The sequence below is a fragment of the Hyperolius riggenbachi genome, chromosome 1, assembly GCF_040937935.1.
Source record: "Hyperolius riggenbachi isolate aHypRig1 chromosome 1, aHypRig1.pri, whole genome shotgun sequence".
NCBI classification, from domain to species: domain Eukaryota; kingdom Metazoa; phylum Chordata; class Amphibia; order Anura; family Hyperoliidae; genus Hyperolius; species Hyperolius riggenbachi.
In genome coordinates this window covers 346,360,551-346,373,329 of record NC_090646.1, presented here as the reverse complement: position 1 = coordinate 346,373,329, position 12,779 = coordinate 346,360,551, and the positions used below count along the sequence as shown (strand labels likewise).

The window sequence follows — 12,779 nt, the reverse complement described above, 5'->3', positions numbered from 1 at the left end:
AAAAAACTTACAGTTAGAGGATGATCCGCAGAGTCTAAGATGTCCCCTATAATCTCATCAGCATACTCTTTCCTCTGTTTAAGGGAGTTTTTCTTTTTCAAACCAGTAAGGTTGACAAGATGAATCTTCAACCAATCTAGGCCATTTGGTCCCAAGGGATGGCCTTCAGCAAAAACAAGCAGGGCTCGAGTCACATCTCCACCCAAATGATTAAAATTTGGAGGACATGGATAAGTGCGTCCTCGGAAATCCATGTTGTGTGGGAACCAGAATATTTGATCCCTCAAATGATTTGCAATAGACAACTTATAGAGGGCATCCATTCGCAGACTGTACATTTCAGCTGCCTTCTTTCTGCACTGAGAAATCTCCTTTTGGTAAGCCTGCTTTTCATAGGAGCCTAGTTGTCCTGGCAACTGCACAGGAAGCACTGGAGCTTCAGACAGAGGTGGTGGAATGTCCAGCTTCTCATTGCCCTTCTCATTGAATATTGAAACAATAATGTCCAGAATAGGTTTATTAATGCGCCAAGCACATACACCAAGCTGGTTAAGTGAATCCAGCACTGGATGGAGCTGTCCTGAAGGACATTTCTCCAACAGCAGCTGATGCTGCACTGCTCCCTCAGCACAGCGCATAAGGGGCACAGGAGATAGCAAGTAAGGACCAAAACGGGGAGATAACCAAGGTAGTGGGGGACACTTCATTGGCATGATAGCTGCATCAAAAGTGAGAAGTGTTTCTCCGGCATCAATGAGGATTTGACTGTAAGCTGGGTGTGGCTTTATGAGGCCAATCTGTAAAAAGATATGTTTGCACATGTCAGTAATAAATTATGAAGGCCAACTACAGACAGACCGAAAAGTAAAAAAAAAAAAAAACTTAGAAAACCCCCGAAATGATAGATTTAAAGGGAACTTTAAAGTGTATCCGAGATAAATTTTTACTCATAACATAATTGTGTTCCTTTCATATAGTTTATAGGGCTTTCCTCATGCCAAATACTTTTTTTGTTTTGTTTTAATACTCTAATTCCCTATAAACTAAACAAGCCTCGCCCACAGCTCCTTTTATGCCTTGGCACTGTAGCAAGGGCTTATGGGAGCTCAGTCTGGGCATGAGGAGGAGGAGGTTACTAGCCATTGATTTCAGAGGCAGAGGGGAGGAGGAGAGGGGACTGAATTTACACACAGGCAAGCTGATAGCATCTCCAGCCCTCAGCCTGTGACAATGTGACAAACAACATGGCTGCCTTCATTGAATAAATCATCATAAACTTTTGAAGCTGATTGCAGCTAGATATGCTGTAAACTATCTAAACTTTAGATAAAATATATAGACAAGTTAATTGTTATAGTTAGTTTTTCATCTTGGATCCACTTTAACTGTCTACCACAACATGAAAAAATGAAAGTCAGAACTAAGAGCTATCTTGCCCTAAGACCCAGGGTTCTCGGTTCCTGTATGCACTTCTGGGTAGTGGAGGTGCAGGCACAGCCACTTCTGATGCAATTGTCTGGCCTCTGAACTAAAGCAGAGGTCAGGTATCATGAGAGTCAGAGCAACTGTCATTAAAGAGTAACAGTCAGGCAAAAAATCAAACATCAATTCTTTATTTTTATCTGGTAAACAAGTAATAAAGATGCTAACCAGGAAATAAAAAGGCCCCCTTTTCTTCTCCATAAAACATCATTCCCCAGTTTCCCTGGCTCTTATTTGGTACATCTGCCGCACAAGAGAAAGTTGCAGGCCATGCTGGGTTTTTTTTTTCGTCTTTACTTTCCCCCTCAGACATAACTAATGCAGCCTGATCTTCCCCTCCTGTTTTACCCTCCCACACCTCTGTTCCTCTCAGATTGGCGAATATTTTTTAATGCACTTTCTACTTGAGACCTGGATGGGAGTGTCTAAAGACTGGGAGGGGGGTGGGCAATGATACACAGACCGAGTAAGGGAGGAAATGATGTCAGGATTGGCTTTAAGATAGACAGACATAATGGAAAATCCTAAGGAGGATTTTATCTGTATTTACTATAGAAAAATCACTAAAATCAAAATGTGAACAGTGCAATACAGTTGTATTCAAAATTATTCAACCCCCACTGAAATTTAGTGTTTTGGCCAGTTTGACATGGATTTTGATCATTTCAGTCATCTTGTTTACAATTAAATCAAAGAGGCACTTAGTTAGACAAATATAACATAAAATTTATAATGAAATAACAAATGTCTTTTCTGTGCTCACATCATCAGTTTTATTCAACCCCCAAGTGACATTCATTCTTAGTACTTAGTACAACATCCTTTTCCAGTTATAACAGCTTTTAAACGTGAAGCATAGCTTGACACAAGTGTCTTGCAGCGATCTACGGTTATCTTAGCCCATTCTTCATGGGCAAAAGCCTCCAGTTCAGTTACATTCTTAGGCTTGTGCGCTGCAACTGCTTTCTTTAAGTCCCACCAGAGGTTCTCAATCGGATTTAAGTCTGGTGACTGCGATGGCCACTCCAAAATGTTCCAGCCTTTAATCTGAAACCATGCTCTAGTGGACTTGGTGGTATGATTGGGATCATTGTCCAGTTGAAAAGTCCAACGTCTCCCAAGCCTCAGGTTTGTGATGGACTGCATCACATTTTTATCCAATATCTCCTGGTACTGAAGAGAATCCATGGTACCTTGCACACGCTGAAGCTTCCCTGTACCTGCAGAAGCAAAACAGCCCCGAAGCATGATTGACCCCCCGCCATGCTTCACAATAGGCAAGGTTTTCTTTTCTTCATAGGCCTTTTTCTTCCTCCTCCAAACAGTGTTGATCCATGGGCCCAAACAGTTCTAATTTTGTTTCATCAGTCCACAGAACACTATCCCAAAACTTTTGTGGTTTGTCCACATGACTTTTGGCATACTGCAGTTGACTCTTATTCTTTGGAGACAGCAAGGGGGTGCGCCTGGGAGTTTTGGCATGGAGGCCTTCACTACGCAGTGTGCGCCTTATTGTCTGAGCTGAAACTTCAGTACCCGCATCTGACAAATCTTTTTTTCAGTTCCTCAGCAGTCACACGGGGACTTTTCTCCACTTTGCACTTCAGGTAGCGCACAGCAGTTGAAGTTAGCATCTTCTTTCTGCCACAACCAGGTAGCGTTTCAACAGTGCCCTTTGCCTTGAATTTGTAAAATAAATGATGCTTCCTATGGTGTCTCTTGGTATGTTTAACATCTTTGCAATCTTCTTATAGCCATTGCCCTTCCTGTGAAGAGAAATCACCTCTTCTCTTGTCTTCCTGGACCATTCTCTTGACTTCGCCAGGTTTGTAAACACACCAGTAAAGGTCTAGAAGGAGCTGAATATCACAGTCATTTTAAATCTGCCTAATTGGTGCTTATTATGCTTGATTGCTGCTCGTTAACATCCACAGGTGTTTTCAATACCTGATCGAAAACACTTGAATGAACCTCTGTTCTTAAGAGTGGTAGTCTTTAAGGGGTTGAACAATTTTGTCAATTAAGAAATCACAAAAAAAACATTTAATAATGTATTACAAAAACAGTTGATGTAATTTTAGTTGCATTTGGTTCTTTAAAAAGGCCTTGTAAGATTTCATTCTGAACACAATTACAAATGTACAGTAAAAGTTCCCTAAAACCCTTTACAGCATTGGGGGTTGAATAATTTTGAACACAACTGTACATATTTTATGTAAGTAGAGCAAGTATCTACGTGTGTGTGTGTGTGTGTGTGTGTGTGTGTGTGTGTGTGTCGGGGGGGGGGGGGGGGGGGGGGGGTTCTGAGATAGTATGGCCGACAGCTCCACTTTAACACCCTTAAACTCCCTCTACAGAAGGGACTGATCCGGGGTCAGTTTTTAAAGGTGGCATCAGACTATAAAGCAACATTTCTTTTAATGCAACCTTAACATATTTTTTGTTTTATTTTAAAGGTTCACATTGATCTGCTTTACAAAGAGCTGCATAAAAGAGGGGAAAACACGAAGGAAAGCTAGAGTTCTTGACATTCAAAACACTGAACACCCTTAAAGGGAACCTAAACTGAGAAGGATATGGAAGTTTCCTTTTAATATAACAACAACTGCCTGACTCTCCTGCTGATCCTGTGTCCCTAATACATTTAGCCACAGCCCCTGAACAAGCATGCAAGTCAGGTGCTCTGACTGAAGTCAGACTGGATTAGCTGCATGCTTGTTCAGGTGTGTGACTCAGACACTACTTCAGCCAAAGAGATCAGCAGAGGTGCCTGGCTCTTCTACTGACCACATATGCTATTGCTCCTTTGTTATTGCCTGATGAAGCGGGATCAACCTGCGAAATGCGTTGCATATTTGGAGTTCATAAATAAAATATATTGACTGTCTTTACTACAGTCGTTGTGTGTCTACTTGGAGAAGGTAAGTCCACCACTACCTCCTCTATTACCAAGAATTTTGGTTTTTAAGCTCATTTAGCTTCCTTTTATCCTTTTGGCGCCTCTGTTCTCCTGCATAATATTGAGTCCACCCTGGGTGGACGGGGTTGAACCCCCTTTTTCTCATCTACAGAGAGCGACTTCTTAATTTCTGAGTGGGGTCAGGAAAATCTCCCCACCTGCCTTTACAGTGGTTGCCTAATGGTAACCCTGGTTTGTGAGCATTAATATTTACTCTATCTAGTTACCATTTACCAGTACCTTTTACACAATTGGGGCTCTTGTGTTCCCTGTTTTTAAAGAGATGAGCAGAACTGCCAAGCAACTGGTATTGTTTAAAAGGAAACCTGAAACATCCATATCTCTCTCAGTTTAGGTTCCCTTTAAAGGAAACCTAAACTGAGAGGGATATGGATGTTTCCTTTTAAAACAATACCAGTTGCCTGGCAGTCCTGCTGATCTCTTCGCCGCAGTAGTGGCTGAATCACAGACCTGAAACAAGCATGCAGCTAATCCAGTCTGACTCCAGTCAGAGCCCTGATCTGCATGCTTGTTCAGGGGCTGTGGGTTAAAGTATTAGAAACAACTGGTATTATTTTAAAAGGAAAATCCAACTCCTTCTCAGTTTCGGTTCCCTTTAATTATATGAAAGACGTACCCAATTAAATTAGAGCGTATTATCTCCTTCTCCCACTTGCACGAGACTAACAATTGTAATAATGTTTTGGTGTAGCAACACAGACATCTGATTATGTGGTGATCTGCATAATCAACAATAATGCAAGTATAGCTAACAGGAACACAGAGTGAGATGTGCTTGGTGCAACAGTAAGGCCGGGTTTCCACTGCTGCGAATCCAGGCCGATTCCCCGCCCACAAATTCGGATGGATTTCAGCAGCCTATAGAAGTCTATGAGAGCCATCCGAATTCGTGGCTGAGGAAAAATCTGAGGCCCTGCAGCATAATTTTGTGCGTAGCTGTCCGAATCCCATAGCCGTGCATAGCACGGCTAGAGGGATTCGGCTGCGAGAGGCAACAGCTGTGCCGGCATCGCGTCTCGCAAGACGCATGCCGCCGCACAAATGGAAACCTAGCCTTACTGGTTAGTTTAATGAGACCTCACCAGAGGAGCTGGTGGGTACTATCAGAAACAGTAACTGAGTAGATTTAACTAAACCTCACCAGAGGAGCTGGTGGGTACTATCAGAAAAGCACCTCACCAGTGGCAAGGGCCCACTGGTGAGTAGAGAGGTCAGACAGGCTAGGTTCGGCAACTGAGAGGCAGATACAGTACAGAATCAGTAGGCAAAAGAGTAGTAGGTATTCAGGCAGAGGTTCAGCAACTAGATCAGATGGGCAGAGGTACAGAAACTTTAAGCAATAGCGGAGTCAGAGATAAGCCAGAGTCATACACAGAATTTCAATAATAATACAATAAGCAATAGTCCTAGTCTTGTGTGAAATCCCTGGTTTCCTCCCAGATCAAAGCACACCGGATACTAGTCTAAGGTCTGAGCGCTAACACGTATGTATTCGCAACAGCAGACAGGTTGCGAGTGAATCGTGCAGGCTTAAGAAGCAGAGGAGACCTCACAGCCGCGCCCACTACAATTAGCCAATCCTGAGCGGCGTGAGTCCCCTCTGACGTCAGCCGACCAGCCTGTCAGCTGACGCGCCTCCTCCCAGCATAAAGGTCCTGTCTACGCGCGCGGCCGCACGATACAGCAACCCTATGTGTTAATGAAAATTCCGTCCCCGGCGTGCTAGACGCCGGCGGAACAGAAAAATCCTCCGAGCAGGGAACTGAGGCGGCTGCGGAGACACCCTGTGTGCCCGCAGCCGCAGATGTTACAGAGACATAGTGTAAAGGAATACATACAAATTAGAGGGCCACTGGTACTAGGAAAACTTGTGCAACAGCCACCTCCTGCAATGGATGCAAGTATGGTAGTTAGTGTTCGAATTCAGGTTACTGATATTCAGAAACCCAAATTTGACCATTACCACACTTGGGTGGACAGAGTCAGGGGAAGTTCACTTATTTTTGTTTCAAGTGACTCACATGAAACTATGCTACTAGAAATACCAACAGCTTTCTAGCAAGACCTTGTGACCACTGTGGTCACTTCTTGCATAGGAAGTAACTCTACACTATTTTATCAGAGTCAAGTGAAATGCTGCAATGCTTAGCCCAGACACCGCAGGATTTACATCTGTAAGTATCAACAGATATCCTCAATCTCCACTCAGCGCCCATCCTGTACTCCTTGGGTGAAGAGGATCTAAAAACAAAATAGCAGTTTAGAAACAGACTGGGCCCCTACCTGCTCTAGACCCCATGCAAGCTGCTACAGATATTCCTAAGTTCTTAACACAGTGGTCAGAAAAAAACAAACAACTTGGAAACATGTAAGCATAACGGATACCAGCAGAGATATAATAACACACCCACCTGATGAGTGCTGCGGAAGGAATACATATGGTAAAGCACTGGGATGAGTTTTGGATCTTTTCGTGGGCTCAAAATGTTATTTTTCAGTTTTATAGTCTCAACCATTAAATCTACAAGATGTGTGCCCAACTGGACCAATATGGAGCGTGGCCAAGGAGAGGGGATATTTGATATGCATGAGCCTCCAAATCTCTCATTCTGCAGATGTTCCCACAATTCCCGTGGAAGAAGACCAGAGACCTGCATGCAAGAAGAAAAGGGTTAAAAATGGCCATACATGTGTAGCAAATGCTTATATAATTATTCAATCAGAATTGTTAAAAGTTTAATCTTATTTGGTAGCATGTGTGCCCTCAAATGAATGGGCATTTCAGGTGTAGAATTGTTTTTTCCCAATGGCTTCTACTGATTTTCTGAATAGAAACTGTTCTAGGTTAATTAAAAATAAATCTGCACACCATTTTCTGGATTACTATGCTTTTCCTGTTCTCCTTCTCTACTCTCTCTTTTCCTCTATGTTTCTCTTTTCTGTTCTCTATACTCCTTCTGGGTTAAGGTTACTAAATGAAGTATCTAGGGCAGGCATGGGCAAACTTGGCCCTCAGCTGGAGTTAAGGAACTACAAATCCCACAATGCATTTGCCTTTATGAGTCATGACTGTGGCTGTCAGACTCCTGCAATGCATTGTGGGATTTGTAGTTCCTTAACAGCTGGAGGGCCAAGTTTGCCCATGCCTGATCTAGGGTGTCAACAGTGTCTCAGGCCTACCACAGATGAAGGACGGTGTATATGCCACTAGGCTGTATCATAGCAACACCACAGGGTTGAGACTCGGGGAAATGATCCCTCTAGGCCATGAGTCCCCCCTACCATCATTATTGTTAAGATCTCCAGTCTGGCCATCAGCAAAATGGTTCAAGCTTTAATATGTTCAGTACAATAGCTTCCCACGCTTACTTAGCCTGATGTTAAAATTTTTTCCTATGGCCACGGTCATGGATAAACTCATAGTCTTGGTGGCCCAGGGACGCAGTTCTCCTTCCCTCTAATCTTTGTCTTTCTTACAGGTACAGACGTCTTCCCACGGCACTGGATGGCCATGTAAACTGTATTTCCCTTTTGCTTTTATATGAGACGTTTGTATTGTATTTTGAAAATACTGTGAACAGCTGTTATTTTGTTACTTTTTAAAAAATAGTTATAAAAATAAGGAATCTTTAAAAAGAAAAAAAAAAAAACTGCAATGAGCGCAAGATTGATTTGCTCATATTATCCAATCAATCATTCTATACAATAATTGGAGAACAATATAGAGTAACTTCACTTTAGCCACCACAGGCTATTTTACTCTTACTACCAAGAGCTATTTTCATCTGTCAGCACTCCTCCCATATAGTTGGCATAACTTTATCACTGCTTATCACAGTAGAAGAGGTAGAGTGTTGTACCATGTTAGCCATCAGTAAAAGCAAGAAGTTTTGAATCAGGACAACATTTATTGGTTAACTTAGAGGTAAATAAAAAGTAAGCTTTGGGCTAATAAGCCTTCTTCAGAATTAGTTCCTGAATATTAACAAGATGTTACAACACATAGCTTATATACACTGGACATCCAGAGGAGAAACATTCTTTTGCAAACATAAACAAAGGTCATTAGATGCATTAACTGGTTCTGCACTACTGGTACCCAAATTTACGCTCCTGGAAGCTCCACTTAACCAGTGGCGTAGATATGCGTACTGCTTTATTTACCTTGCGGTTCCCAATGGATGCACCACTGCCATTCATTTCTATCACAATCCCACCATTCTGTGATCGGTGAATGGGAACAGCTTGTTCAGAACCCGATCACAGTGTCTGTAATGAATGAAAGCCGGAGTCAGCGAGACAACTGCTTTCATTCACAAAGTTAAAGTAAAACACACACAACACTTCCTCCTGTGTACTGTTCCCAGTACTCAGGAATTAAGTGTGACGCACTAAAATGCACCCACATTGAATAGGCTTGGTATGTGTTCCAAATGGTTTCGAGTGGTACCTGGGATCAGAAGTTCGATTTAATATAGTTTGTAAAGGATGCTAGATGTATGTTTGGTGCTGTGTACATACTTGACTAAGTTACTTGACAGTCATAGTTTCTTTTTTTTTTCAACTTTAGTTTTTATTGATGAATAAAAGAAATTAACAGTTACAGCTTATTCAAGAATACAATTTACAACGATGCACAGTCTTATCAGCTAAGCATTGGTCTAAACTTACAAAGGATGGGCCTACTAATGTGATATTATTATTAGTGGGGAAGAGAGCTTTAATAAGTCCATCCTTTATATTGTTGTTCGGACAATAGCATGGATCAACGATGAGCTGAAACTTGGCTTATCAGTTGAGAATAGATTAACTAACACAAACAAAAAGAAAACGGGGGGTAAGTGTCCAAAGTACGTTAAGCGTTCAAAACAACATGCTAGGTCAAGGTTCTGGGGAACCCATGGGTGTATGGGTTTAGAGCGTCCACTACATAGCTTCCTCTATGGTGCTTGAGATCTATTTTCCCTAGCATTCGCTCAGGAAGATGTCCAGTCCGACCACCGGCTCCACGTACCTAGGAAGTGGTCTGGTTTGTTGGTCAGGGATGATGTGATATATTCAAGCGAGTATAAATCCTTAATTTTAAGGATTAGGGACTCTTTAGAGGGCGGGGAGCTTTTCCAAGTTTTAGCTAGTAGAGAAAGGGCTGCGTTGCAGACCTGAGAGATGAACGCATTTGTGTTTTTGGGGAGTCTGGGAATATATCTGTGAAAAAGGGCAACCCAGGGATCTGGCTGGATCTCACTTCCGAGTATCTCAGAAAGCAATTGGAAACACATAAGCCAAAATGAATTAACTATAGGACATTCCCACCAGCAATGCACCTGGTCAGCTTTCTGGCCACAGCCTCTATAACATAATTCAGAAGGTATCAGGCCCCATTGGAATAGTTTGGAGGGCGTGCGATACCAATCATAGAGTATTTTATATGAGCGTTCTTTAAGGATAACGTTCAGAGAAGATTTGGACATGCTACCAAAGATAGAGAGCCAAGATTTATCGTCTAAGGAACTCTGTAACCTCTCCTGCCATTTGTGCATTGCTAGTGTGGTGTCCTCCAGTTTTTGGTACCAGATTACTGAATACATTTCAGAGATGAGGCCTTTCCTAAATATTTTGCTTGTAAATTCTTTTTCAACTTCACATAATTCAAGCCTGAGGCCTTTCTTTGTGAGAGATAGAACAAATCCTCTTAACTGCAGGTATCGGAAGATCTCTGCTGGGGGGAGAGAATGTTTATTAGATAAGTCGCCCCAGGAGAGTACCTCCCCATCCATCAGTAGATCTTTAACGCTTATTATTCCCTTATTCACCCATGTTTCCCATGGGCGAAGATCGAGCCCTGGAGTAAAATCTAGGTTCCCGAATAGTGAAGTTAGTTGGGAGCTGAGTCTGCATAAGCCTAGGGATTTGGCTATATTTTTCCATAGGGATAGGGCGGTTTGGATTATGCTCGATTTCTTCAGCGGAGGGATAGCTGGTTTGTCTGTCCATATAAGGCATGATATAGGGAAGGGCCGGATTAGGGATGCTTCCAAGTCTACCCATCTAGTTCTACCCGGGGGGGTTGCCCATTGTATAGTCTGTGCTAGTCTGGAAGCTCTATAGTAGTGCATTAGCTTCGGAGCTCCAAAGCCCCCTTGAAGTTTGCCCCTGGCCAAGTATTGGTATTTTATCCTGGGAGGTCTGTTGCCCCATATAAAGGAGGTTATATGGGACTGCAGCTTCTGGATGTCTCTTGTGGCTACTTTGATGGGTAGGGCCCTGAATAAATAGAGAAGTTTGGGCAGTAAGGTCATTTTTACTGCTGTGATACGTCCTATCAAGGATAGGTGGTAATGCGACCACTCGTTCATTAGAGAATGGAGAGTATTTAGCATGGGGGGGGGGGGGGGTAGTTTGTTCCATAAAGGTTATCTAAATCGGGGGTTATCAAGATGCCTAAGTATTTAAGAGCCTTTTCTTTAAATTTAAAACCAAAGGCTGAGGAAAGGGCTTGCTTCTGCGTCTCAGTCATTCCCATTGCTAGGGCCTCCGATTTGGTTTTGTTTATTTTGAAGCCTGAGATTGTGCTAAAGTTATCAAGGAGCTTCATGAGGTTAGGCAGAGACACCTGTGGGCTAGAGAGTGAGAAGATGGTGTCATCCGCAAACAGTGCTATCTTGTAAGAGGAATCACCTATATCAATCCCCTTTATGTCTGGGCTATTTCTGACTAAGATGGCGAGGGGCTCAATGCATAGGGCAAATAGCAGGGGGGAAAGAGGGCACCCCTGCCTAGTACCGTTAAGTATTGGAAATTGGTGCGAGGAAAGTCCCATATTGCTTACAACTGCTGTTGGGCCTGTATACATGCTTCTGACTATATTTAAAAACCCTGCAGGGAGTCCAAACCTCTGCATCACCAGCCTCATATATCTCCAGTCCACCCTGTCGAACGCCTTCTCTGCATCCAAAGAGAGGAGCAGAGAAGGCGTCCGACAGGTCCTCATAGCCTCCATAACTCCCAGCATCCTACGCACGTTGTCTGTAGTCTGTCTACCCCAAATAAACCCAGTCTGATCGGGATGGATAACGGTGTGTAGGCATTTGTTGAGTCGGGTTGCAAATACTTTCGCTATCAGTTTGAGGTCGATATTAATTAATGAGATCGGGCGATAATTTTTAACCTCGCATGGGTCTCTGCCCGGCTTGGGGATCACCACTATGGTTGCTTTAAGCATTTCAGGGGGAAGATCTTCCTCTCCTTCCATTAAACGGTTCATGAGTGTTGCTAATTCCGGAGCTAATATTTCCTTATGGGTTTTGTAGTATTGAGGAGAGTAGCCGGCCGGGCCAGGGGCTTTTGAGGGTTTCAGTGTCTTAATAGCGGCTACTACCTCTTCAGGAGTTACTGGGGCGTTCAGCCCGGCGATATGGGTGTTATCCAGTCTGGGTATGGGAACTCGAGATAGGTATTCCGAAATGGCTGTCACTGGAGTAGATGTTTTATTAGTGGTGGTACCGTTATAGAGGTCGCTGTAGTATTTAGCGAATTGTTGTATTATTGTTCTGGGGTCATGAAGGAGCTGTCCCTGGGGATTGCGGACCGGGTTTAGTCTATTGAGGGCTAGTCTTTGAGTTAATTTTCTGGCCAGCATTGTGTCGGGTTTATTACCCTTTTCATAGTATCTTTGGTTAGTGAGGCGCATGGAGTAATCTGCTTTGGAGTAGAGCAGAGAGCACAGTTCTTGCCTAAGAGTCTGCAGTTGCTCAAAAATTGTCGGGTCATTTCCTGTAGCGTGCATTGTTTCGAGTCTTCTAATTTCTTTCATTAAACTGTCTGATTTAGCCTTTGCTTGTCTCTTTAGCCTAGCTGAGATCTGGATAAATTTGCCTCTTATGGTGGCTTTGTGTGCCGCCCATCTGATGGCCTGGGTGGTATCAGAGGGGGCATTCAGGGAGAAGAATTGTTTTATTTCTTCTAGGATAGTACAGGCAGATTCAGTATCGACTAGAAGTGAGTCGTTCATTCTCCAATGAGGAGGATATTTGCTGTGCAGGGAGTTTAAGCTAGCTACCACAGGAGCGTGATCTGACCATGAGATCTCGAGTATATCTGTCATGTCTATGTTCTCTAATGAGAGAGCATCGAGTAGAATATTGTCTATTCTAGTGTAGCATTGATGTGGATGCGAGAAGAAGGTGTGCCCTCTTTCACCCGGATGAGTCGCCCTCCACGCATCCCATGTATTCGTGTCTCTCAGGAACTGCATCAGTATTTTGGTAGAGGAGCTACGTCTGTGGGAGCCTGAGTTCTTGTTATCTAGGGAGGAATT

The 12,779-nt window shown here is 43.1% G+C and overlaps 1 protein-coding gene across 1 annotated transcript in view; it reads right to left on the bottom strand.

Annotated features, from left to right (window-relative positions):
• The window catches only part of POLRMT (RNA polymerase mitochondrial), a 189,004-nt gene that overhangs the window by 112,294 nt on the left and 63,931 nt on the right, over positions 1-12,779 (bottom strand). Inside the window, 2 exon segments of the mRNA XM_068234056.1 lie at positions 12-797; positions 6,874-7,113. Of these exon segments, the coding sequence (XP_068090157.1) occupies positions 12-797; positions 6,874-7,113 (1,026 nt within the window).